This window comes from Panthera onca, chromosome X (assembly GCF_046562875.1).
Source record: "Panthera onca isolate mPanOnc1 chromosome X, mPanOnc1 haplotype 2, whole genome shotgun sequence".
NCBI lineage: Eukaryota > Metazoa > Chordata > Mammalia > Carnivora > Felidae > Panthera > Panthera onca.
This window is the reverse complement of record NC_138357.1, coordinates 66,149,390-66,175,344: the sequence shown is the minus strand read 5'-3', so window position 1 is coordinate 66,175,344 and position 25,955 is coordinate 66,149,390. Positions and strand designations below refer to the sequence as shown.

Genomic DNA, 25,955 nt, shown 5'->3' with positions numbered 1-25,955 from the left:
TGATATAGGAAACTCAGCCAAAATGAAATGGACATCTGAATATCCCTATACCATTAAAGAAGTTGAATTCATAACTAAAAAGCCCCTGAAAGAGAAATCTGCAGGTCGAGATAGTTTCACTGGAGAATTCCACAAAGTCTTTAAAGAAAAAGTAACACCAATTTAAAATAATATTTTCCAGAAAATAAAAGATGAGAGAGTTACCAATTCCTTTTATGAGGAAAGTATCACCCTAAAACCAAAATCAAAGAGTGTAGAAAAAAACCCAAAAACCAATAACTCATTTAGATGCAAAAAACCCTCAACAAAATAATGGCATATCAAATCCAGCACTGTACAAAAAGAATTATACACCAAGACCAAGTGGGATTTATTTCAGGTATGCAACCCTAGTTTGAAATTGAAAAACCAATGTAACTTTTTATACAAACAGGGTGGAGATGAAAAATCATATGATCATATTAATTGACACAGAAAACACATTTAACAAAATCCAACACCCATTAGTGACGAAAAAATCTCATAAAGTTAGGAATAGATGGGGACTTCCTCAACTTATACAGAGCATCTACAAAAAAACCTACAGCTAACATCATATGTACCAGTGATTTCCTCCAAAAACAAAGCAAAGATGTCAGCTCTAATCAGTCTTAATCTTAATTCAGCCATTGCAATAAGGTGAGTAAAGGAAATAAAAGGCATCCATGTTAGAAAGGAAGAAATAAAACTACTTATTTTACAGATAATATGATTATCTACATAGACCACCACCTGGAATGTACAAAAATCTCCTAGAACTAATATGTGAGGTCAGCAAGGTTGCAGGACACAAGATCAACACCCCAAAATAACCCACATTTCTATTTACTAACAACAAACATGTATAAACAGACATTTAAAACACAATACCATTATACTCTTTAGCTCCATCCATGTCATTGCAAATTGCTAGAGAGTATAATGCTAAGTGAAACAAGTTAGTTAAAAAAATACCATATGTTTTCCTTCATATGTAGCATTTAAGAAATAAAATAAATGAGCAAAGGAAAAAAAAGAGAGAAAAACAAAGAAGCAGACTCTTAACTATGGAAAACAAAACTTATGCTTACCAGAGGGGAGGGGATGGGTTTATGGGTTAAATAGGCGATGAGGACTGAGGAGTGCACTTTTTGTGACGAGCACCAGGTGATGTATGGAATTGTTGAATCACTATATTGTGCACTTGAAACTATTATAACACTGTATGTTAACTGTACTGGAATTTGAAATAAGAATAAATAAATACATACATACATCATATATACATATATAAATACATAAATAAAGTATGTATTTAAAAACACAGTACCACTTACCATCACTTCTAAGAAAATATTTAGGTATAAATCCAACAAAACATATACTGTACATGTATGCTGAAAATTGCATAATGCTAATTAATCAAGAAAGACCTAAATAACTAAAGAGACATACCCATGTTCATAGATGGGAAGACTAAATATAGTAGAGATGTCAGTTTTCCCCAAGAAGATTTATAAGTTTAATGTAATTTCTATGGAAATCTCAGCAAGTTTATTTATAGATATATGCAATCTCATTCTAACTTTCATTTGGAAAGTCACCAGACCTAGAAAAATCAATCTTGAAAGAGAAAAAGAAGGTGGACAAAACCACTCTACTTAATGTTAAAGCTTACTATTTAACTACAGTAATCAAGACAGTGTAGTATTAGTGGAGGGAAAGATACGTAAGTCAATGAAACAGAATAGAGGACACAGAGAGAGGAAGTATGGAAGATGGCAGCGTAGGAGGACACTGGGCTCACCTCGTCCTGCTGACTGCTGAGATTCCACCCACATCGACCTAAATAACCCAGGAAACCACCGGCAGACTAGCAGAATGTACTCTCTGGAGCCAAGCATAAACAAGAGGCCCACGGAAGAGGGTAGGAAGGGTAGAGAGGCAGTGCGTGCTACACGGACTGGCGGGAGGGAGCCAGGGCAGTGGAGGGGCAGTGTGCCAGGCAAGGCAGGGCCCCCGAAGTCTGGCTTCCAAAAGCAGAGGGGCCGGACTTGTGTGAGTTCTGACAGCCAGCAGGACTTAACATCTGGAATGTTAAAAGTCAACAACTCTGTTCTCAGAGAGCAGTGAGGGTGAGAGGATGCTGGGAGGGAGAGTTGTTGAGCCCAGGAAGACAGAGTTCAGCTTGGCGGGGGAACAAAGGCGTTGGCAGGCGCCATTTCCCTCTCCCATTCCCCAGCCGAAATTCCAAAGGGAACTAGTTCCTGTCACTGAACTTGCTTGCACCATGCACATGCCCAATGCTGTGCTTCTGTGGATCCACCCCTCCAACAGCCTGCCTACTCCTGGTGCTGCAGGGCCCCTCCACAGGGGACCACCAATGGCAAAGCTAGCTAAGCCTACCCCTCCCGCCCCTGTGCACCTTGCAGATCATCCCCGGCTAATACGCCCTGGGTGGCAGATCTCATCAAAGCAGCACCACAAGCCTGGCAGTGTGCAAGTAGCCCAGACAGGGGCCACACCACTCCACAGTGAGTCCTGACCCTGGGAGAGGGGAAGATAAGGTACACACCAGTCTGACTGTGGACCCAGCAGTGGGCTGGGGACAGACATCGGGTCTGACTGCAGCCCTGCCCACCAACACGTTTCTCCGGACAGCACAAGGGAAGTGCCCTGCAGTTTGGAGCTACCACAGGGACTAGCCAAAATGACAAAACGGAAGAATTCTCCTCAAAAGACACTCCAGGAAGTAGCGACAGCTAACGAATTGATCAAAACAGATTTAAACAATAAAATGGAACAAGAATTTAGAACAGTAGCCATAAAATTAATTGCTGGGCTAGAAAAAAGCATAGAGGACAGCAGAGAATCTACTACAAAGATCAAGGGACTAAGAAACAGTCATGAGAAACTAAAAAATTCTATAAATGAGGTGCAAAATAAAATGGAGGCAGCCGTAGCACGGATTGAAGAGGCAGAGGAGAGAATAGGTGAATTAGAGGATCAAATTATGGAAAAAGAGGAACCTGAGAAAAAGAGAGATAAAAAAAAATCCAAGAGTATGAGGGGAGAATTAGAGCACTAAGTGATACAATCAAACGGAACAATATCCATATCGTAGGAATTCCAGAAGAAGAAGAAGAGAGAGAAAGGGGCTGAAGGTGTACTTGAACAAATCATAGCTGAGAACTTCCCTGATCTGGGGAAGGAAACAGGCATTGAAATCCAAGAGGCACACAGAACTCCCTTCAGACGTAACTTGAATCGATGTTCTGCACGACATATCATAGTGAAACTGGCAAGATACAAGGACAAAGAGAGAATTCTGAAAGCAGCTAGGGAATAAACAGGCCCTAACTTACAAAGGTAGACACATAAGGGTAGTAGCAGACCTGTCTACTGAAACTTGGCAGGCCAGAGAGGAATGGCAGGAAATCCTCAATGTGATGAACAGATAAAATATGCAGCCAAGAATCCTTTATCCAGCAAGTCTGTCATTCAGAATAGAAGGAGAGATAAAGGTTTTCCCAAACAAACAGAAACTGAAGGAATTCATCACCACTAAACCAGCCCTACAAGAGATCCTAAGGGGGATTCTGTGAGTGAAATGTTGCAAGGACCACAAAGTACCAGAGACATCACTACAAGCATGAAACCTACAGACATCACAAGGACTCTAAACCCATATCTTTCAAAAATAACACTGAATGTAAATGGACTAAATGCTCCAACCAAGAGACATAGGGTATCAGAATGGATAAAAACAAAGACCCATCTATTTGCTGTCTACAAGAGACTCATTTTAGACCTCAGGACACCCTCAGATTGAAAGTGAGGGGATGGAGAACTGTCTATCATGCTACTGGAAGTCAAAGGAAAGCTGGAGTAGCCATACTTATATCAGACAAACTAAATTAAAGGCTGTAACAAGAGGTGAAGAAGGGCATTATATAATAATTACAGGCACTATCCATCAGGAGGAGCTAACAATTATAAGTGTCTATGTGCCAAATACTGGAGCCCTCAAATATATAAAACAATCGCAAACATAAGCAACCTTATTGATAAGAATGTGGTAACTGCAGGGGACTTTAATACCCCACTTACAACGATGGATAGATCATCTAGACACAGGATCAATAAAGAAACAAGGGCCCTGAATGATACATTGGATCACATGGACTTGACAGATATATTTAGAATTCTGCATCTCAAGGCAACAGAATATACTTTCTTCTCAAGTGCATGTGGAACATTCTCCAAGATAGATCACATAGTGGGTCACAAAACAGCCCTTCATAAGTATAAAAGAATTGAGATCATACCATGCACACTTTCAGACCACAATGCTATGAAGCTTGAAATCAACCACAGGAAAAAGTCTGGAAAACCTCCAAAAGCATGGAGGTTAAAGAACACCCTACTAAAGAATGCATGGGTCAACCAGGCAACTAGAGAAGAAATTTAAAAATATATGGACACAAATGAAAATGAAAAGACAACAATCCAAACGCTTTGGGATGCAGCGAAGGCAGGCCTGAGAGGAAAATACATTGCAATCCAGGCCTATCTCAAGAAACAAGAAAAATCCCAAATACAAAATCTAACAGCACACCTAGAGGAAAGAGAAGTGGAACAGCAAAGACACCCCAAACCCAGCAGAAGAAGAGAAATAATAAAGATCAGAGCAGAAATAAACAATATGGAATCTAAAAAAACTGTAGAGCAGATCAATGAAAGCAAGAGTTGGTTTTTTGAAAAAATAAACCAAATGGATAAACCTCTAGCCAGGCTACTCAAAAAGAAAAGGGAGATAACCGAAATAGATAAAATCATGAATGAAAATGGAATTATTACAACCAATCCCTCAGAAATACAAGCAATTATCAGGGAATACTATAGAAAATTATATGCCAACAAACTGGACAACCTGGAAGTAATGGACAAATTCCTCAGCACCCACACACTTCCAAAACTTAAACAGGAAGAAATAGAAAACTTGAACAGACCCATAACCAGCGAAGAAATTGAATCAGTCATCAAAAATCTCCCAACAAATGAGTCCAGGACCAGATGGCTTCCCAGGGGAATTCTACCAGACATTTAAAGCAGAGATAATACCTATCCTTCCCAAGCTGTTCCAAAAAGTAGAAAGGGAAGGAAAACTTCCAGACTCATTCTATGAAGCCAGCATTACTTTGATTCCCAAACCAGACAGAAAACCAGCAAAAACAGAGAACTACAGGCCAATATCCCTGATGAATATGGATGCAAAAATTCTCAACCACATACTAGCAAATCGAATTCAGGAGCATATAAAAAGAATTGTTCATCATGATCAAGTGGGATTCATTCCTGGGCTGCAGGCCTGGTTCAACATTTGGAAATCAATCAATGTGATACATCACATTAATAGAAGAAAAGAAAAGAACCATATGATCCTGTCAATCCATGCAGAAAAAGCATTTGACAAAATTCAGCATCCTTTCTTAATAAAAACCCTTGAGAAAGTCGGGATAGAAGGAACATACTTAAACATCATCAAAGCCATTTATGAAAAGTCCACAGCTAATATCATCCTCAATGGGGAAAAACTGAGAGCTTTCCCCCTGAGATCAGGAACACGACAGGGGTGTCCACTCTCACCGCTGTTGTTTAACATAGTGTTGGAAGTTCTAGCATCAGCAATCAGACAACAAAAGGAAACCAAAGGCATCAAAATTGGCAGAGATGAAATCAAGCTTTCACTTTTTGCAGATGACATGATATTATACATGGAAAACCCGATAGACTCCACCAAAAGTCTGCTAGAACTGATACATGAATTCAGCAACGTCACAGGATACAAAATCAATGTACAGAGATCAGTTGCATTCTTATACACTAATAATGAAGCAGCAGAAAGACAAATAAAGAAACTGATCCCATTCACAATTGCACCAAGAAGCATAAAATACCTAGGAACAAACCTAACCAAAGATATAAAACATCTGTATGCTGAAAACTATAGAAAGCTTATGAAGGAAATTGAAGAATACACAAAGAAATGGAAAACCAATCCGTGCTCATGGATTGGAAGAATAAATATTGTCAAAATGTCAATACTACCCAAAGCTATCTACACATTCAATGCAATCCCAAGCAAAAGTGCACCAGCAGTCTTCTCGAAGCTAGAACAAGCAATCCTAAAATTTATATGGAACCACAAAAGACCCCGAATAGCCAAAGTAATATTGAAGAAGACCAAAGCAGGAGGCATCACAATCCCAGACTTTAGCCTCTACTACAAAGCTGTAATCATCAAGACAGCATGGTATTGGCACAAAAACAGACACATAGACCAATAGAACAGAATAGAGATTCCAGAATTGGACCCACAAACATATGGGCACCTAATCTTTGACAAAGCAGGAAAGAACATCCAATGGAAAAAAGACAGTCTCTTTAACACATGGTGCTGGGAGAACTCGACAGAAATATGCAGAAGAATGAAACTAGACCACTTTCTTACACCATTCCCCAAAATAAACTCAAAATGGATAAAGGACCTGAATGTGAGACAGGAAACCATCAAAACCCTAGAGGAGAAAGCAGGAAAAAACCTCTCTGACCTCAGCAGCAGCAGCAGCAGCAGCAGCAGCAGCAGCAGCAACTTCTTGCTTGATACATCTCCAAAGGCAAGGGAATTAAGAGCAAAAACGAACTATTGCAAACTCATGAAGATAAAAAGCTTCTGCACTACAATAGAAACAATCAACAAAACTAAAAGCAACCGACAGAATGGGAAAAGATATTTGCAAATGACATATCGTACAAAGGGCTGGTATCCAAAACCTATAAATAGCTCACCAAACTGCACACCCGAAAAACAAATAATCCAGTGAAGAAATGGGCAGAAAACATGAATAGACACTTCTCTAAAGAAGACATCCAGATGGCCAACACGCACATGAAAAGATGCTCAACGTCATTCCTCATCAGGGAACTATAAATCAAAACCACACTCAGATACCACCTCATGCCAGTCAGAGTGGCTAAAATGAACAAATCAGGAGGCTCTAGATGCTGGCCAGGATGTGGAGAAACGGGAACCCTCTTGCACTGTTGGTGGGAATGCAAACTGGTGCAGCTGCTCTGGAAAACAGTGTGGAGGTTCCTCAAAAATTAAAAATAGGCCTACCCTACGACCCAGCAACTGCACTGCTAGGAATTTGCCCAAGGGATACAGGAGTGCTGATGCATAGGGGCTCTTGTACCCCAATGTTTAGAGCAGCACTTTCAACAATAGCCAAATTGTGGAAAGAGCCTAAATGTCCATCAACTGATGAATGGATAAAGAAATTGTGGTTTATATACACAATGGAATACTACGTGGCAATGAGAAAGAATGAAATATGGCCTTTTGTAGCAACGTGGATGGAACTGGAGAGTGTTATGCTAAGTGAAATCAGTCATACAGAGAAAGATACCATATGTTTTCACTCTGTTGTGGATCCTGAGAAACTTAACAGAAGACCATGGGGGAGGGGAAGGGAAAAAAAAAGGTTAGAGAGGGAGAGAGCCAAAGCATAAGAGACTCTTAAAAACTGAGAACAAACTGAGGGTTAATGGGCGGTGGTAGGGAGTGGAGGGTGGGTGATGGGTATTGAGAAGGGCACCGGTTGGGATGAGCACTGGGTGTTGTATGGAAAGCAATTTGACAATAAATTTCATATGAAAAAAATAAATGAAGAAAAAAAAATAATGCCTGTTTTGCTTTTTAGTAAGATCTTATTACAAATTTTATTGCTATTGTTTTATCCCTACTGCTATAATATTTTGTATTGTACTTATATCGTACATCATACATTTGGAAGCATTTCACATACGTTAAAAATTTTATTTCAGGTTCACAGTAACTGTGTGAAGAAAGGAGGGAAAGATCTTTATTTCATATTATTAGCCTCTCTACTTTTCAGGAAAATGGGGCTTAAATATGTCAGTAGAGAGCAAGGCAGTATTGTGATCTAAGTCATGTTTAATTCCAATATGTTCCAGTTAGCTTTTCACTGAGAACAAACTACTTCATAATAGTGATTTGACTCATGCGTGGAAAGATCGAAACAACTGAAATTTACATATGAGAAGGAAAAAACTCAAAGCTCGAGGTTTCATGAGTGTAAATTGGCCTTCTTATGTATTATAGAAAGCAGTTTATTTCACTGTTCAAACAAGGAGATTAAATTCAGAGTTTCAGAAATTACCAAATATATACTAATTATGACGTATGAAATTACAAATTTGTAATAAATATGTACAAATATGTACTATTTACTAAATCCATTGTTCAGCTTTACTTAGTATAATTATACCTATCAGGTGATTTTTTTATGTATTAATCCATATCAGAAAATGTGAGATATAGCAAGGAATGGATACCATGATAAAGTGGAAGGAGAACTGTGATGGGGATCAGGAGCCTACAATTCCAATTTTGACTCTGTTACTGGCTCATAGTGTTCTTTAGTTAGGTTACTTACCATTTGGGGACTTTGCTTGTTTCTATTAAAAAATGGCTGTGGTGATAGATTGATTGCCTGGATTAGTTTATTTCAAAGATCTTTTAAAAAATATTTTCAAGGGCAGAGTAGTAGGACCTAGGCTTATTTTGTCCAATGAAAACACCTGGATAACTATCAAATCATCCATAACCCAGAAATGAACCCGAAGACTGACAGAAAATACTCTACAGCTAAACGGAGGGAAAAGCCACAGCAAAGAATGTAGGATGTGTGGAGACATGGTTTAGGGGAGATATGGATCACTAGTACTACATCAGGGAGGGAACTGTGGTTGCAAAGGGTGACAAAGAGAGAAGCACACAAGGAGACACACAAAGAGAATGGTTCCCCAAAGCTGTTGGAGTGAAAAATGAGAGAGTTTGAATTTCTTGCAAGTAAGTGAGTTCCTTCAACCAGTGGTGCTTAAAGCCTGTAATTTTTGTTTTTTAAAAATTTTTAATATTTATTTTTGAGAGACAGAGCATGCAAGCAGGGGAGGGGCAGAGAGAGAGAGAGGGAGACACAAAATTTGAAGCAGGCTCCAGACTCTGAGCTGTCAGCACAGAGTCCAATGTGGGGCTCAAACCCACGAACTGTGAGATCATGACCTTGAGCCAAAGTTGGACGCTCACCCAACTGAGCCACCCAGGTGCCCCTTAAAGCCTAGAGTTTTTAGGGTCAGTGGGCTTGGCTGGGATAGAGCCCTGGGGGCACTGTCCTGGTCCTGGAGAGATGGCAGGCAAACAACCCAGGGGCATACAGCAAGGAAACAGGGATATGAAGAATGTCTAGGCACATGGAAGGGAGATTATTCACTCTTCTTGGAGTGCTTCCCTGAGAGGCAGTCATTTATGGAGATGCCTCTGTGAACAAAGCAGCTGGATGGCACGAAGTTTCACTCCCTGTCACTAAGCATAAACACGGAGCCACCTGCAGGAAGCAGCCCAGCATCTACACTGGTTGCATAACTTGCTTACACCAAGCCCCATGCCCTTGTGCTCTGCCGGTTCTTCCCTTTTCAGCCAAGCTTGTTTCAGTCCCAGTGTGATGGGCCCTTCCCTTATAAGACCAGCAGAAACCCTTGCCCACACCACATCATCCAATCAGAGAGTTCTGCAAGGCACTCAGTTTTAGTAGAAGTAGTATCAGGTCTCATTTTTCAAGCAGACCAGAGCACATCTAGCTAACTCTCACCATATTCAGGCTAGAGCCAAAAACTGCCCAGGCCAGGCAAGGGGGGACTGTGCAGATGACTTGTCTGAGGGATAAAGCAGCCAAAACACAAAAGCAGAGCACACACCAGAGACACTCCCTGACTTTCCAGATCTTGGACACCACATGAGCTCTTCTTCATAAAACCATTATATCCAGGAGCAGGAACATAACTGGCTTTTCTAACACAGAGAAGGCAGAGACTTAGACAAAATGCCAAGATAGAAGAGTTTATCCCAAATGAAAGAAAAAGATAAGGCCATGGGAGAGATTAAGTGAAGTAGATAAAAGTAATGTGCCTGATGGAGAATTTAATGCAATAATCATAAGGGCACTCACTGGGCTTGAGAAAACACTCGAAAACATCAGAGAGACCCTTACCACAGTGATAAAAGAGTTTAAAAAGAATCAGAAATGTAAAATCCAATAAATGAGATTGGAAATAGGTTAAAAGCAATGAACAGCAGGCTGTAAGAAGCATAGGAATGAATTAATGACATAGAAGAAAAAGTAATGGAAAATAATGAAACTGAACAAAAGAGAGAAAGAATTATGGAACATGAGAATAGGCTTAGGGAAATCACTTATTCCATCAAATGTAGTAACATTCATATTATAGGAGTCCCAGAAGAAGAAGAGAGAAAAAGGGGCAGAAAATTTATGTGAGGAAATAATAGATTGTTTATGTGAGGAAATAATAGATTACTTCCCTAATCTGGGGAAGGAAACAGATCGAGGAGGCACAGGGAACTCCCATCAAAAAGGAAAAAAAAAGCAAGTCAACAACAAGAGATATTGTAATTTGCAAAATATAGTGATAAAAAAATCTTAAAAGCAACAAGACAAAAGAAATCCTTAATGTACTATGGAAGATCCCTAAGGCTAGCTGGAGATTTATCAACAGAAACTTGACAAGCAAGAATGGAGTGGTATGGTATATTCAAAGTACTGAATGGGAAAAATCTTCAGGCAGGAATACTCCATCAAGAAAACCTATCATACAGAATAGAAGGAGAGAGAAAGAGTTTCCCAGACAAAACTAAAAGGGTTTGTGACCACTACACCAGTTCTGAAAGAAATATTGTAGGGGACTCTTTGGGTGGAAAGGAAAGACTAAAAGTAACAAAGACAGTAAAGGATCAGAGAAAATCTCTAGAAACAATGACAAAACAAGTAATAAAATGGCAATAAATACATATCTATCAATAATTAATTTGAATGTGAATGAATTAAATACTCCAATCAAAAGACATGTGAGAATGGATAAAAAAAACAAGACCCATCTATATACCGCCTATAAGAGACTCACTTTAGACCTAAACTCACATGTAGATTGAAAGTGAGGGGATGGAAAAACATTTATCATGCAAATGGATGTCAAAGGAAAGCCAGAGTTGCAATAATTATATTGCACAAATTAGACATTAAAACGAAGACTGTAACAAGAGATAAAGAAGGACACTATATCATAATAAAGAAGACAATCCAACAAGAAGATCTAACAATTGTAAATATTTATGTCCCTAACTTTGAAAAACCCAAATATATACAACAATAACAAACATGAAGGAACTCATTGATAATAATACAACAATAGTAGGGGGCTTAAACACTTACATCAGTGGACAGATCATCTATGCAGAAAATCAACAAGGAAACAATGGCTTTGAATGACACATTGGACCAGATGTTCTTAACAGATATATTCAGAACATTCCATCCTAAAGCAGCAAAATACACATTCTTTTCAAGTTCCCATGGGACATTAGTCAGAATAAATCAGATACCAGGTCACAAAAAAGGCTTCAACAGATACAAAAAGATTGATATCATACTATGTGTATTTTCTGACCACAACACTAAGAAACTTGAATTCAACCAGAAGAAAAGATTTGGAAAGGCCACAGATACACAGAGGTTAAAAAACATGCTACAAAACAATGGATGGGTCAACCGGGAAATAAAAAAGGAGGTAAAAGAATAGATGGAAGAAAATTAAAATGAAAATGAAAACAAAATGGTCCAATACTTTTGGGATGCAGCAACAGTGGTCCTAAGAGGGAAGTATATAGAAATATATGCAGACCTTAAGAATCAAGAAAAATCTCAAATCAACAACCTAACTTTACACTTAAAGGAACTAGAAAAAGAACATCACACAAAGCCTAAACAGAAGGAATATTAGAGCAAAAATAAATGATATAGAAACTAAAAAAAAAACAACAACAACAACAAACACACAAAACACTATAGAACAGATCAATGAAACCAGGGGCTCGTTCTTTGAAAAGGTTAATAAAATCAACAAACTCATAGCCAGACTTATCAAAAAGAAAAGAGAAAAGACACAAACAAATAAAATCAGAAATGTGAGAAGAGAAATATCCAACACCACAAAAGTATAAACAATTGCAAGAGAATATTATGAAAAACTATATGGCAATACATTGGACAACCTGGAAGAAATGGATAATTTCCTAGAAACACATAAAGTACCACAACTGAAACAGGAAGAAATTAAAAAAAAAAACTTCAACAGACTAATAACCAGCAATGAAATTGAATCAGTAGTCAAAAAATAGCCTACAAATATATATCCAGGCCAGATGGCTTCACAGGCGAATTCTACCAAACATTTAGAGAAGAGTGAATACCTTTTATCAAACCATTCCAAAAAACAGAGAAGAAAGGAAAATTCCAAACTCATTCCATGAGGCCAGCAGTGCCCTGATACCAAAACCAGATAAAGACTCCATTAAAAAAAGAGAAATACAGGCCAATATCCCTGATGAACATGGATGAAAAAATTCTCAATAAAATACTAACAAACCAAGTGCAACAGCACATTAAAAGAGTCATTCACCCTGATCAAGTGGGATTTATTCCTGGGCTGCAAGGGTGGTTCAGTATTCACAAATCAATCATTGTGATACACCACATTAATGAAAGAAAGGATAAGAACCACATGTTTATTTCAAGAGATGTAGAAAAAGCATTTGGCAAAGTACAACATCCATTTATGATGAAATCCCTTAAGAATGATGGGTATTGAGGAGGGAACCTGTTGGAATGAGCACTGGGTGTTGTATGAAAACCAATTTGACAATAAATTTCATATTTAAAAAAAAAGAATGTAGGATTAAAGGGAACATACCTCAACATAATAAAGACTATATATATATATATATATATATATATATATATATATATATAACACAGCTAATATCATCCACAATGGGGAAAACCTGAGAGTTTTTTGTCTATGGTCAGGAATAAGACAGGGATATCCACTCTCACCGCTGTTATTTAACAGAGTACTGGAAGTCCCATCCTCAGCAATAAGAGAACAAAAAGAAACAAAATCAATCCATATCAGCAAGGAAGAAGTCAGACTTTCATTCTTTGCAGGTGACATGATATTGTATATAGAAAATCCAAAAGAATCCACCAAAAAATTGCTAGAACTGATACATGAATTCAGAGAAGTCACAGGGTACAAATTTGATGTACAGAGATCTTTTGTACTTCTATACACCAATAATGAAGCAGTGAAAAGAGAAAGTAAGTAATCAATCTGATTTACAATTGCACTGGAAACAATAAGATACCTAGGAATAAAACTAGCTAAAGAGATGAAAGACCTGTACTCTGAGAACTGTAAAATGGTGATGAAAGAAATTGAAGATGACACAAAGAAATGGAAAGACATTCAATGCTCATGGATTGGAAGAACAAATATTGTTAAAATGTGTATTCTACCCAAAGCAATCTACACATTTAATGCAATCCCTACAAAAATACCACCAGCATTTTTCACAGAGCTATAACAAACAATCCTAAAATTTGTATGGAGCCACAGAAGATGCCAAATAACCAAAGCAAACTTGAAAAGCAAAGCAAAGCCAGAGGCATCACAATTCCAGACTTAAAGTGATATTACAAAGTGTTAGTGATCAAAACAGTATGGTACTGGCACAAAAATAGACATGGATCAAGGGAACAGAATAGAAAACCATGAAATAACTCCACAACTGTATGGTCAATTAATCTTTGACAAAGCAGGAAAGAATATCTAGTGGGAAAAAGTCTCTTCAACAAATAGTGTTGGGAAATTGGGCAGCAACATGTGAAATTTATGTTTGTGTATGGACCACTGTCTTACACCATACACAAACATAAATTCAAAATGGATGAAAGGCCTAAATGTGATACAGGAAACTATAAAAATCCTAGAAGATAACACAGGCAGTAACCTCTTTGACATCAGCTGCAGCAACTTATTTCTAGGTATGTCTCCTGAAGTAAGTGAAACAAAATTAAAAATAAACTATTGGGACTTCATCAAGATAAAAAGCTTGTGCACAGCAAAGGGAACAATCAATAAAACTAAAAGGAAACTTGCTGAAAAGGAGAAGATATCTGCAAATGACATATTTGACAAAGGGTTAGTATCAAAATATACAAATACCTTATAAAACTCAACATATAAGAAAAAGTATAATGGGCAGAAGACATGAATGGACATTTTTTCCAAAGAAGACAGTCATATGGCCAACAGGCACATGAAAAGATGCTCATCACTCATCATCAGTGAAATACAAATCAAAACTACAATGAGATACCACCTCACACCTGACACAATAGCTAAAATCAACAACACGAGCAACAACTGGTGTTGGCAAGAATGTGGAGAAAGGGGAACCCTCTTACACGGTAAGTGGGAATAAAAACTGGTGTAGCTACTTTGGAAAACAGTATTGAGGTTCTTCAAAAGTTAAAAATAGAACTGCCCTATGATTCAGCAATTGCACTACTAGGTATTTGTCCAAAGGATATAAAAATACAGGTTCTCAGGGGGTGCATGCACCCCGATGTTTATAGCAGCATTATCAAGAATAGCCAAACTATTGAAGGAGCCCAAATTTCCATTAACTGGTGAATGAATAGCAAAGAAGTGGTATGTATTTACAATGGAATATTACTCAGCCACAAAATGGAATGAAATCTTGCCATTTGCAAGGATGTGGATGGAACTAGAGAGGATTATCCTAAGGGAAATAAGTTGCCAGAGAAAGACAAATACCATATGATTTCACTCATGTGGTGAATATTAGAAACAAAACATATGAGCAAAGGGGAGACAAGTGTGAGAATTAAATGACGAAAGAGACTCTTAACTATAGAGAACAAACTAATTGTTACCAGAGGGGTGGTGGGTGTGGATATGGGTTAAATAGGAGAGGGGATTAAGGAGTACACTTGTGATGAGCTCTGGGTGTTGAAATCACTATATTGTAGACCTGAAACTAGTAGTATACTATGCATTTACTAACAAATTTAAGTAAAATCCTCAAAAAGTAAAATAAGATTTTCAGTCTTATTAAATTCTGAATTGCCCCTTGAGCCCATAATTAAGTAGCACAGTCTTTTGCTATTTTTGAACATTTAAAATAAACCTTACTGCAGAATTTTATATATGAACTATTGGAGCTCCTATTAATACAACCTTCATTGTCTGGCTTATAATACTTACCTTTAAGTGTGGCTGGTGGAGTTTTGGTTGTAGTGAAAGTGTAGATACCAGACAGTGGTCCCTCACCAGCTTCATTGCATGTTTGTATTTTAAATTTGTATTGAGTATATTCACTCAGTCTGTTCACTTTGTGAGTCTGACAAGGTCCATGGTAAATGATAGAAAATCTGGGAGTGGGAAACAAGATGGGAGAAGCAATATTATTAATCAACAGTTATTCAAGTACACATAACTCTATTTATCTGACTTGAAACTGGTACCTCAGTAAGGCCTAAATAAATCAACTTGAAGCCAGGTATGTACAACATAAAAGGAAAAAAAAATCAGGTTGTACGTATCATAATGGCAAGGTGTTGGCTTTCATATTCCTTTGGTAACTTCTATTCCCCGGTATTAATGTATGTTTTATAAAGGAAGAAGTGTTTTGGAAGAGGCAAAAATAGAGAGCTAAATTATCAGTAGGAATTTAAGAAAGTATGCTTAACATAATAATATACTGATTTCACATCTATCAGTTCATTGAAACCACTTTGGATTATAGGTTTGATAGGAAATTTTAAAATTTTAGAAATCTTAAAACATTTTTATTGTAATACATGTTTAATAGTACAAATAGCTTACCTGCCAGATCGATCTCCTATTAACAAATTGTAGCTTATAAGGTTGGAAATTAATCCTTTGCTTGAAGAGTTACCCCATTTCAGTTTGAGGCTCTGGTGTCCATAGACCACACAATCAAGATGTGGAGGATCAAGTGGTAGTGGCTTGGTTTTGGTTCTTATTGATTGGCTAAAAGGGCTTAGTCCATAATGATTGATGGCTTGAATTCTGATTCTAGTGGTAAGAAGAAAAAAAATTAAACTTTATTAATTTGGGTTTAGAAAGGAAAATAAGTTTCTACATTTAAGCTATGCCTCTGGCAACCCCATGAAAGAACATTGACCATCATATTATACTAATAATTAGAGACAAATTTGTGAAGCCAAAATCTTGAATTTGCATAATCACTATTGACAATTTTTGATGAGGAGACACTGGATTTTAGTAACGTCAAATTTTTCTGAACCAGTAAAATTCTCTTTCAAAAAATATGTAGACTATATAAAACATAGAGATGTAGACTTGTTTAAAATTCTCAAAAAACTTTTTGTCCACCCAAAGTAAGATATAAGCAACTTACATGTATGTGGTATCAGGCTGTAGGTTTTTCAGAAGACATTCTGTTACTCTATCAACAGTCTGAATTTTTCTGTCTCCGTATTCAATGTTATATCCAGTGACTGGAGAGCCATGGCAATCTGGTTCCTCCCATTTAATAGCAATGCAAGATGATGCAAATTTGGCAGGAACTTTGTTTTCAACTTCATGTAGCATTGGTACTACTGCTGGTACAGTTGCTGGTGTGGTTACTCTGCCAGTTCCTCCAAACAGTCCAACTCCAGCTATGTTTACAGCCTGAAGAAGTATACTCTGTTAGAGCTTCATTGTTACATTGTTTTGTGCATAAAGACAAGGCAATTTTTTCATTTTTAATAAATTTTATTTTATTTTTTTAAATATACAAAGTAGTTTATTTTTAATTCTTTTCATATGAAATTTATTGTCAAATTGCTTTCCATACAACACCCAGTGCTCATCCCAACCGGTGCCCTTCTCAATACCCATCACCCACCCTCCACTCCCTACCACCGCCCATTAACCCTCAGTTTGTTCTCAGTTTTTAAGAGTCTCTTATGCTTTGGCTCTCTCCCTCTCTAACCTTTTTTTTCCCTTCCCCTCCCCCATGGTCTTCTGTTAAGTTTCTCAGGATCCACAACAGAGTGAAAACATATGGTATCTTTCTCTGTATGACTGATTTCACTTAGCATAACACTCTCCAGTTCCATCCACGTTGCTACAAAAGGCCATATTTCATTCTTTCTCATTGCCACGTAGTATTCCATTGTGTATATAAACCACAATTTCTTTATCCATTCATCAGTTGATGGACATTTAGGCTCTTTCCACAATTTGGCTATTGTTGAAAGTGCTGCTCTAAACATTGGGGTACAAGAGCCCCTATGCATCAGCACTCCTGTATCCCTTGGGCAAATTCCTAGCAGTGCAGTTGCTGGGTCGTAGGGTAGGCCTATTTTTAATTTTTGAGGAACCTCCACACTGTTTTCCAGAGCAGCTGCACCAGTTTGCATTCCCACCAACAGTGCAAGAGGGTTCCCGTTTCTCCACATCCTGGCCAGCATCTAGAGCCTCCTGATTTGTTCATTTTAGCCACTCTGACTGGCATGAGGTGGTATCTGAGTGTGGTTTTGATTTATAGTTCCCTGATGAGGAATGACGTTGAGCATCTTTTCATGTGCGTGTTGGCCATCTGGATGTCTTCTTTAGAGAAGTGTCTATTCATGTTTTCTGCCCATTTCTTCACTGGATTATTTGTTTTTCGGGTGTGCAGTTTGGTGAGCTATTTATAGGTTTTGGATACCAGCCCTTTGTACGATATGTCATTTGCAAATATCTTTTCCCATTCTGTCGGTTGCTTTTAGTTTTGTTGATTGTTTCTATTGTAGTGCAGAAGCTTTTTATCTTCATGAGTTTGCAATAGTTCGTTTTTGCTCTTAATTCCCTTGCCTTTGGAGATGTATCAAGCAAGAAGTTGCTGCTGCTGCTGCTGCTGCTGCTGCTGCTGCTGAGGTCAGAGAGGTTTTTTCCTGCTTTCTCCTCTAGGGTTTTGATGGTTTCCTGTCTCACATTCAGGTCCTTTATCCATTTTGAGTTTATTTTGGGGAATGGTGTAAGAAAGTGGTCTAGTTTCATTCTTCTGCATATTTCTGTCGAGTTCTCCCAGCACCATGTGTTAAAGAGACTGTCTTTTTTCCATTGGATGTTCTTTCCTGCTTTGTCAAAGATTAGGTGCCCATATGTTTGTGGGTCCAATTCTGGAATCTCTATTCTGTTCTATTGGTCTATGTGTCTGTTTTTGTGCCAATACCATGCTGTCTTGATGATGACAGCTTTGTAGTAGAGGCTAAAGTCTGGGATTGTGATGCCTCCTGCTTTGGTCTTCTTCAATATTACTTTGGCTATTCGGGGTCTTTTGTGGTTCCATATAAATTTTAGGATTGCTTGTTCTAGCTTCGAGAAGACTGCTGGTGCACTTTTGCTTGGGATTGCATTGAATGTGTAGATAGCTTTGGGTAGTATTGACATTTTGACAATATTTATTCTTCCAATCCATGAGCACGGATTGGTTTTCCATTTCTTTGTGTATTCTTCAATTTCCTTCATAAGCTTTCTATAGTTTTCAGCATACAGATGTTTTATATCTTTGGTTAGGTTTGTTCCTAGGTATTTTATGCTTCTTGGTGCAATTGTGAATGGGATCAGTTTCTTTATTTGTCTTTCTGCTGCTTCATTATTAGTGTATAAGAATGCAACTGATCTCTGTACATTGATTTTGTATCCTGTGACGTTGCTGAATTCATGTATCAGTTCTAGCAGACTTTTGGTGGAGTCTATCGGGTTTTCCATGTATAATATCATGTCATCTGCAAAAAGTGAAAGCTTGATTTCATCTCTGCCAATTTTGATGCCTTTGGTTTCCTTTTGTTGTCTGATTGCTGATGCTAGAACTTCCAACACTATGTTAAACAACAGCGGTGAGAGTGGACACCCCTGTCGTGTTCCTGATCTCAGGGGGAAAGCTCTCAGTTTTTCCCCATTGAGGATGATATTAGCTGTGGACTTTTCATAAATGGCTTTGATGATGTTTAAGTATGTTCCTTCTATCCCGACTTTCTCAAGGGTTTTTATTAAGAAAGGATGCTGAATTTTGTCAAATGCTTTTTCTGCATGGATTGACAGGATCATATGGTTCTTTTCTTTTCTTCTATTAATGTGATGTATCACATTGATTGATTTCCAAATGTTGAACCAGGCCTGCAGCCCAGGAATGAATCCCACTTGATCATGATGAACAATTCTTTTTATATGCTCCTGAATTCGATTTGCTAGTATGTGGTTGAGAATTTTTGCATCCATATTCATCAGGGATATTGGCCTGTAGTTCTCTGTTTTTGCTGGTTTTCTGTCTGGTTTGGGAATCAAAGTAATGCTGGCTTCATAGAATGAGTCTGGAAGTTTTCCTTCCCTTTCTACTTTTTGGAACAGCTTGGGAAGGATAGGTATTATCTCTGCTTTAAATGTCTGGTAGAATTCCCCTGGGAAGCCATCTGGTCCTGGACTCATTTGTTGGGAGATTTTTGATGACTGATTCAATTTCTTCGCTGGTTATGGGTCTGTTCAAGTTTTCTATTTCTTCCTGTTTAAGTTTTGGAAGTGTGTGGGTGCTGAGGAATTTGTCCATTACTTCCAGGTTGTCCAGTTTGTTGGCATATAATTTTCTATAGTATTCCCTGATAATTGCTTGTATTTCTGAGGGATTGGTTGTAATAATTCCATTTTCATTCATGATTTTATCTATTTCGGTTATCTCCCTTTTCTTTTTGAGTAGCCTGGCTAGAGGTTTATCCATTTGGTTTATTTTTTCAAAAAACCAACTCTTGCTTTCATTGATCTGCTCTACAGTTTTTTTAGATTCCATATTGTTTATTTCTGCTCTGATCTTTATTATTTCTCTTCTTCTGCTGGGTTTGGGGTGTCTTTGCTGTTCCACTTCTCTTTCCTCTAGGTGTGCTGTTAGATTTTGTATTTGGGATTTTTCTTGTTTCTTGAGATAGGCCTGGATTGCAATGTATTTTCCTCTCAGGCCTGCCTTCGCTGAATCCCAAAGCGTTTGGATTGTTGTCTTTTCATTTTCATTTGTGTCCATATATTTTTAAATTTCTTCTCTAGTTGCCTGGTTGACCCATGCATTCTTTAGTAGGGTGTTCTTTAACCTCCATGCTTTTGGAGGTTTTCCAGACTTTTTCCTGTGGTTGATTTCAAGCTTCATAGCATTGTGGTCTGAAAGTGTGCATGGTATGATCTCAATTCTTTTATACTTATGAAGGGCTGTTTTGTGACCCACTATGTGATCTATCTTGGAGAATGTTCCACATGCACTTGAGAAGAAAGTATATTCTGTTGCCTTGAGATGCAGAATTCTAAATATATCTGTCAAGTCCATGCGATCCAATGTATCATTCAGGGCCCTTGTTTCTTTATTGATCCTGTGTCTAGATGATCTATCCATCGTTGTAAGTGGGGTATTAAAGTCCCCTGCAGTTACCACATTCTTATCAATAAGGTTGCTTATGTTTGCGATTGTTTTATATATTTGAGGGCTCCAGTATTTGGCACATAGACACTTATAATTGTTAGCTCCTCCTGATGGATAGTGCCTGTAATTATTATATAATGCCCTTCTTCACCTCTTGTTACAGCCTTTAATTTAGTTTGTCTGATATAAGTATGGCTACTCCAGCTTTCCTTTGACTTCCAGTAGCATGATAGACAGTTCTCCATCCCCTCACTTTCAATCTGAGGGTGTCCTGAGGTCTAAAATGAGTCTCTTGTAGACAGCAAATAGATGGGTCTTTGTTTTTATCCATTCTGATACCCTATGTCTCTTGGTTGGAGCATTTAGTCCATTTACATTCAGTGTTATTTTTGAAAGATATGGGTTTAGAGTCCTTGTGATGTCTGTAGGTTTCATGCTTGTAGTGATGTCTCTGGTACTTTGTGGTCCTTGCAACATTTCACTCACAGAATCCCCCTTAGGATCTCTTGTAGGGCTGGTTTAGTGGTGATGAATTCCTTCAGTTTCTGTTTGTTTGGGAAAACCTTTATCTCTCCTTCTATTCTGAATGACAGACTTGCTGGATAAAGGATTCTTGGCTGCATATTTTATCTGTTCATCACATTGAGGATTTCCTGCCATTCCTCTCTGGCCTGCCAAGTTTCAGTAGACAGGTCTGCTACTACCCTTATGTGTCTACCTTTGTAAGTTAGGGCCTGTTTATTCCCTAGCTGCTTTCAGAATTCTCTCTTTGTCCTTGTATCTTGCCAGTTTCACTATGATATGTCGTGCAGAACATCGATTCAAGTTACGTCTGAAGGGAGTTCTGTGTGCCTCTTGGATTTCAATGCCTGTTTCCTTCCCCAGATCAGGGAAGTTCTCAGCTATGATTTGTTCAAGTACACCTTCAGCCCCTTTCTCTCTCTTCTTCTTCTTCTGGAATTCCTACGATATGGATATTGTTCCGTTTGATTGTATCACTTAGTGCTCTAATTCTCCCCTCATACTCTTGGATTTTTTTTTATCTCTCTTTTTCTCAGGTTCCTCTTTTTCCATAATTTGATCCTCTAATTCACCTATTCTCTCCTCTGCCTCTTCAATCCGTGCTACGGCTGCCTCCATTTTATTTTGCACCTCATTTATAGAATTTTTTAGTTTCTCATGACTGTTTCTTAGTCCCTTGATCTTTGTAGTAGATTCTCTGCTGTCCTCTATGCTTTTTTCTAGCCCAGCAATTAATTTTATGGCTACTGTTCTAAATTCTTGTTCCATTTTATTGTTTAAATCTGTTTTGATCAATTCGTTAGCTGTCGCTACTTCCTGGAGTGTCTTTTGAGGAGAATTCTTCCGTTTTGTCATTTTGGCTAGTCCCTGTGGTAGCTCCAAACTGCAGGGCACTTCCCTTGTGCTGTCCGGAGAAACGTGTTGGTGGGCAGGGCTGCAGTCAGACCCGATGTCTGTCCCCAGCCCACTGCTGGGTCCACAGTCAGACTGGTGTGTACCTTATCTTCCCCTCTCCCAGGGTCAGGACTCACTGTGGAGTGGTGTGGCCCCTGTCTGGGCTACTTGCACACTGCCAGGCTTGTGGTGCTGCTTTGATGAGATCTGCCACCCAGGGCGTATTAGCCGGGGATGATCTGCAAGGTGCACAGGGGCGGGAGGGGTAGGCTTAGCTAGCTTTGCCATTGGTGGTCCCCTGTGGAGGGGCCCTGCAGCACCAGGAGTAGGCAGGCTGTTGGAGGGGTGGATCCACAGAAGCACAGCATTGGGCATGTGCATGGTGCAAGCAAGTTCAGTGACAGGAACTAGTTCCCTTTGGAATTTCGGCTGGGGAATGGGAGAGGGAAATGGCGCCTGCCAACGCCTTTGTTCCCCCGCCAAGCTGAACTCTGTCTTCCTGGGCTCAACAACTCTCCCTCCCAGCATCCTCTCACCCTCACTGCTCTCTGAGAACAGAGTTGTTGACTTTTAACATTCCAGATGTTAAGTCCTGCTGGCTGTCAGAACTCACACAAGTCCGGCCCCTCTGCTTTTGGAAGCCAGACTTCGGGGGCCCTGCCTTGCCTGGCACACTGCCCCTCCACTGCCCTGGCTCCCTCCCGCCAGTCCGTGTAGCACGCACTGCCTCTCTACCCTTCCTACCCTCTTCCGTGGGCCTCTTGTTTATGCTTGGCTCCAGAGAGTACATTCTGCTAGTCTGCCGGTGGTTTCCTGGGTTATTTAGGTCGATGTGGGTGGAATCTCAGCAGTCAGCAGGACGAGGTGAGCCCAGTGTCCTCCTACGCTGCCATCTTCCATACTTCCTCTCTCTGTGTCCTCTATTCTGTTTCATTGACTTACGTATCTTTCCCTCCACTAATACTACACTGTCTTGATTACTGTAGTTAAATAGTAAGCTTTAACATTAAGTAGAGTGGTTTTGTCCACCTTCTTTTTCTCTTTCAAGATTGATTTTTCTAGGTCTGGTGACTTTCCAAATGAAAGTTAGAATGAGATTGCATATATCTATAAATAAACTTGCTGAGATTTCCATAGAAATTACATTAAACTTATAAATCTTCTTGGGGAAAACTGACATCTCTACTATATTTAGTCTTCCCATCTATGAACATGGGTATGTCTCTTTAGTTATTTAGGTCTTTCTTGATTAATTAGCATTATGCAATTTTCAGCATACATGTACAGTATATGTTTTGTTGGATTTATACCTAAATATTTTCTTAGAAGTGATGGTAAGTGGTACTGTGTTTTTAAATACATACTTTATTTATGTATTTATATATGTATATATGATGTATGTATGTATTTATTTATTCTTATTTCAAATTCCAGTACAGTTAACATACAGTGTTATAATAGTTTCAAGTGCACAATATAGTGATTCAACAATTCCATACATCACCTGGTGCTCGTCACAAAAAGTGCACTCCTCAGTCCTCATCGCCTATTTAACCCATAAACCCATCCCCTCCCCTCTGGTAAGCATAAGTTTTGTTTTCCATAGTTAAGAGTCTGCTTCTTTGTTTTTCTCTCTTTTTTTTCCTTTGCTCATTTATTTTATTTCTTAAATGCTACATATGAAGGAAAACATATGGTATTTTTTTAACTAACTTGTTTCACTTAGCATTATACTCTCTAGCAATTTGCAATGACATGGATGGAGCTAAAGAGTATAATGGTATTGTGTTTTAAATGTCTGTTTATACATGTTTGTTGTTAGTAAATAGAAATGTGGGTTATTTTGGGGTGTTGATCTTGTGTCCTGCAACCTTGCTGACCTCACATATTAGTTCTAGGAGATTTTTGTACATTCCAGGTGGTGGTCTATGTAGATAATCATATTATCTGTAAAATAAGTAGTTTTATTTCTTCCTTTCTAACATGGATGCCTTTTATTTCCTTTACTCACCTTATTGCAATGGCTGAATTAAGATTAAGACTGATTAGAGCTGACATCTTTGCTTTGTTTTTGGAGGAAATCACTGGTACATATGATGTTAGCTGTAGGTTTTTTTGTAGATGCTCTGTATAAGTTGAGGAAGTCCCCATCTATTCCTAACTTTATGAGATTTTTTCGTCACTAATGGGTGTTGGATTTTGTTAAATGTGTTTTCTGTGTCAATTAATATGATCATATGATTTTTCATCTCCACCCTGTTTGTATAAAAAGTTACATTGGTTTTTCAATTTCAAACTAGGGTTGCATACCTGAAATAAATCCCACTTGGTCTTGGTGTATAATTCTTTTTGTACAGTGCTGGATTTGATATGCCATTATTTTGTTGAGGGTTTTTTGCATCTAAATGAGTTATTGGTTTTTGGGTTTTTTTCTACACTCTTTGATTTTGGTTTTAGGGTGATACTTTCCTCATAAAAGGAATTGGTAACTCTCTCATCTTTTATTTTCTGGAAAATATTATTTTAAATTGGTGTTACTTTTTCTTTAAAGACTTTGTGGAATTCTCCAGTGAAACTATCTCGACCTGCAGATTTCTCTTTCAGGGGCTTTTTAGTTATGAATTCAACTTCTTTAATGGTATAGGGATATTCAGATGTCCATTTCATTTTGGCTGAGTTTCCTATATCAGTTCTAGCAATATTTTTGTGGAGTCTTTTGAGTTTTCTATATATAGTATCATGTCATCTGCAAATACTGAAAGTTTGACTTCTTCCTTGCCAATTTAGATGCTTTTTATTTCTTTGTGTTGTCTGATCGCTGAGGCTAGGACTTCCAGTACTATGTTAGATAAAAGTGGTGAGAGTGGACACCCTGTTTTGTTCCTGACCATGGAAGAAAAGCTCTCAGTTGTTCCCCATTGAAGATGATACTAGCTATGAGTTTTTTAATATATGGCCTTTATTTTGTTGAGGTATGTTCCATCTATCCCTACTTTGTTGAAGTTTTTTTTTTCCTTTTTTTTTTTTTTTTTTTTTTTAAGCAAGAATGGATACGAGGCACCTGAGTGACTTAGTCGGTTAAGTGTTTGACTTTGGCTCAGGTAATGATCTCATGGTTCATGAGTTCAAGCCCTGCATCGGGCTCTGTGCTGACAGCTCAGAGCCCGGAACCTGCTTCAGACTCTGTATCCCCTTCTCTTTCTGCCCCTCCCCTGTTTGCACTCTCTCTCTCTCTCAAAATAAATAAATTTAAAAAAACTAAAAAAAAAAAAAAAAGAAGAATTGATGCTGTACTTTGTCAAATGCTTTTCCTGAATCAATTGTTCATATGGTTCTTATCCCGTTTTTTTATTAATGTGGTGTATCACGTTAAGTGATTTGTGAATATTGAACCACCCTTCAAAGTCAGCAATAAATCACACTTGATCATGGTGAATGATCTTTTAATGTACTGTTGGGTTCAATATGCTAGTATTTTGTTAAGAATTTGTACATCCATGTTCATAAGGGATATTGGCTTGTAGTTTGCTTTTTTAGTGGAATCCCTGTAGGGTTTTGGCATCAGGATAATGCTGGCCTCATAGTATGAGTTTGGAGGTTTTCCTTCAATTTCTATTATTTTTAGAATAGTTTGCGAATAATAGATATGAACTGTTCTTTAAATGTCTGGTAGAATTCCCCTGTGAAGACACCTGGTCTTGGAGTTTTGTTTGTTGGGAGTTTTTTGATTACTGATTCACTTTCATTGCTGGGTATTGATATGTTCAAGTTTTTTATTTATTTCTGTTTCAGTTTTGGTAGCTTATGTGTTTCTAGGAATTTATCCATTTTGTGCAGGTTGTCCAATTTGTTGGCATAGAATTTTTCATTATATTCTCTTATAATTGTTTGTAGTTCTGTGGTGTTGGTTATTTTTCCTTTCTCATTGGTGATTTTATTGATTATGGTCTTTTTTTCTTTTTTTTAAAACTTTTTTTTTAATGTTTATTTATTTTTGAGACAGAGAGAGACAGAGCAT

At 38.1% G+C, this 25,955-nt stretch overlaps 1 protein-coding gene across 1 annotated transcript in view; it reads right to left on the bottom strand.

The window, feature by feature from the left end:
• Window positions 1–25,955, bottom strand: part of LOC145713580 (fibronectin type III domain containing protein 3C1-like) — an 86,430-nt gene that overhangs the window by 20,216 nt on the left and 40,259 nt on the right. The window contains exons 22-24 of the mRNA XM_081792441.1: window positions 16,487–16,761; window positions 15,928–16,140; window positions 15,307–15,473 (exon numbers count right to left, since the gene is read on the bottom strand). Of these exons, the coding sequence (XP_081648567.1) occupies window positions 15,307–15,473; window positions 15,928–16,140; window positions 16,487–16,761 (655 nt within the window). The remainder of the gene's footprint in view (window positions 1–15,306; window positions 15,474–15,927; window positions 16,141–16,486; window positions 16,762–25,955) is intronic.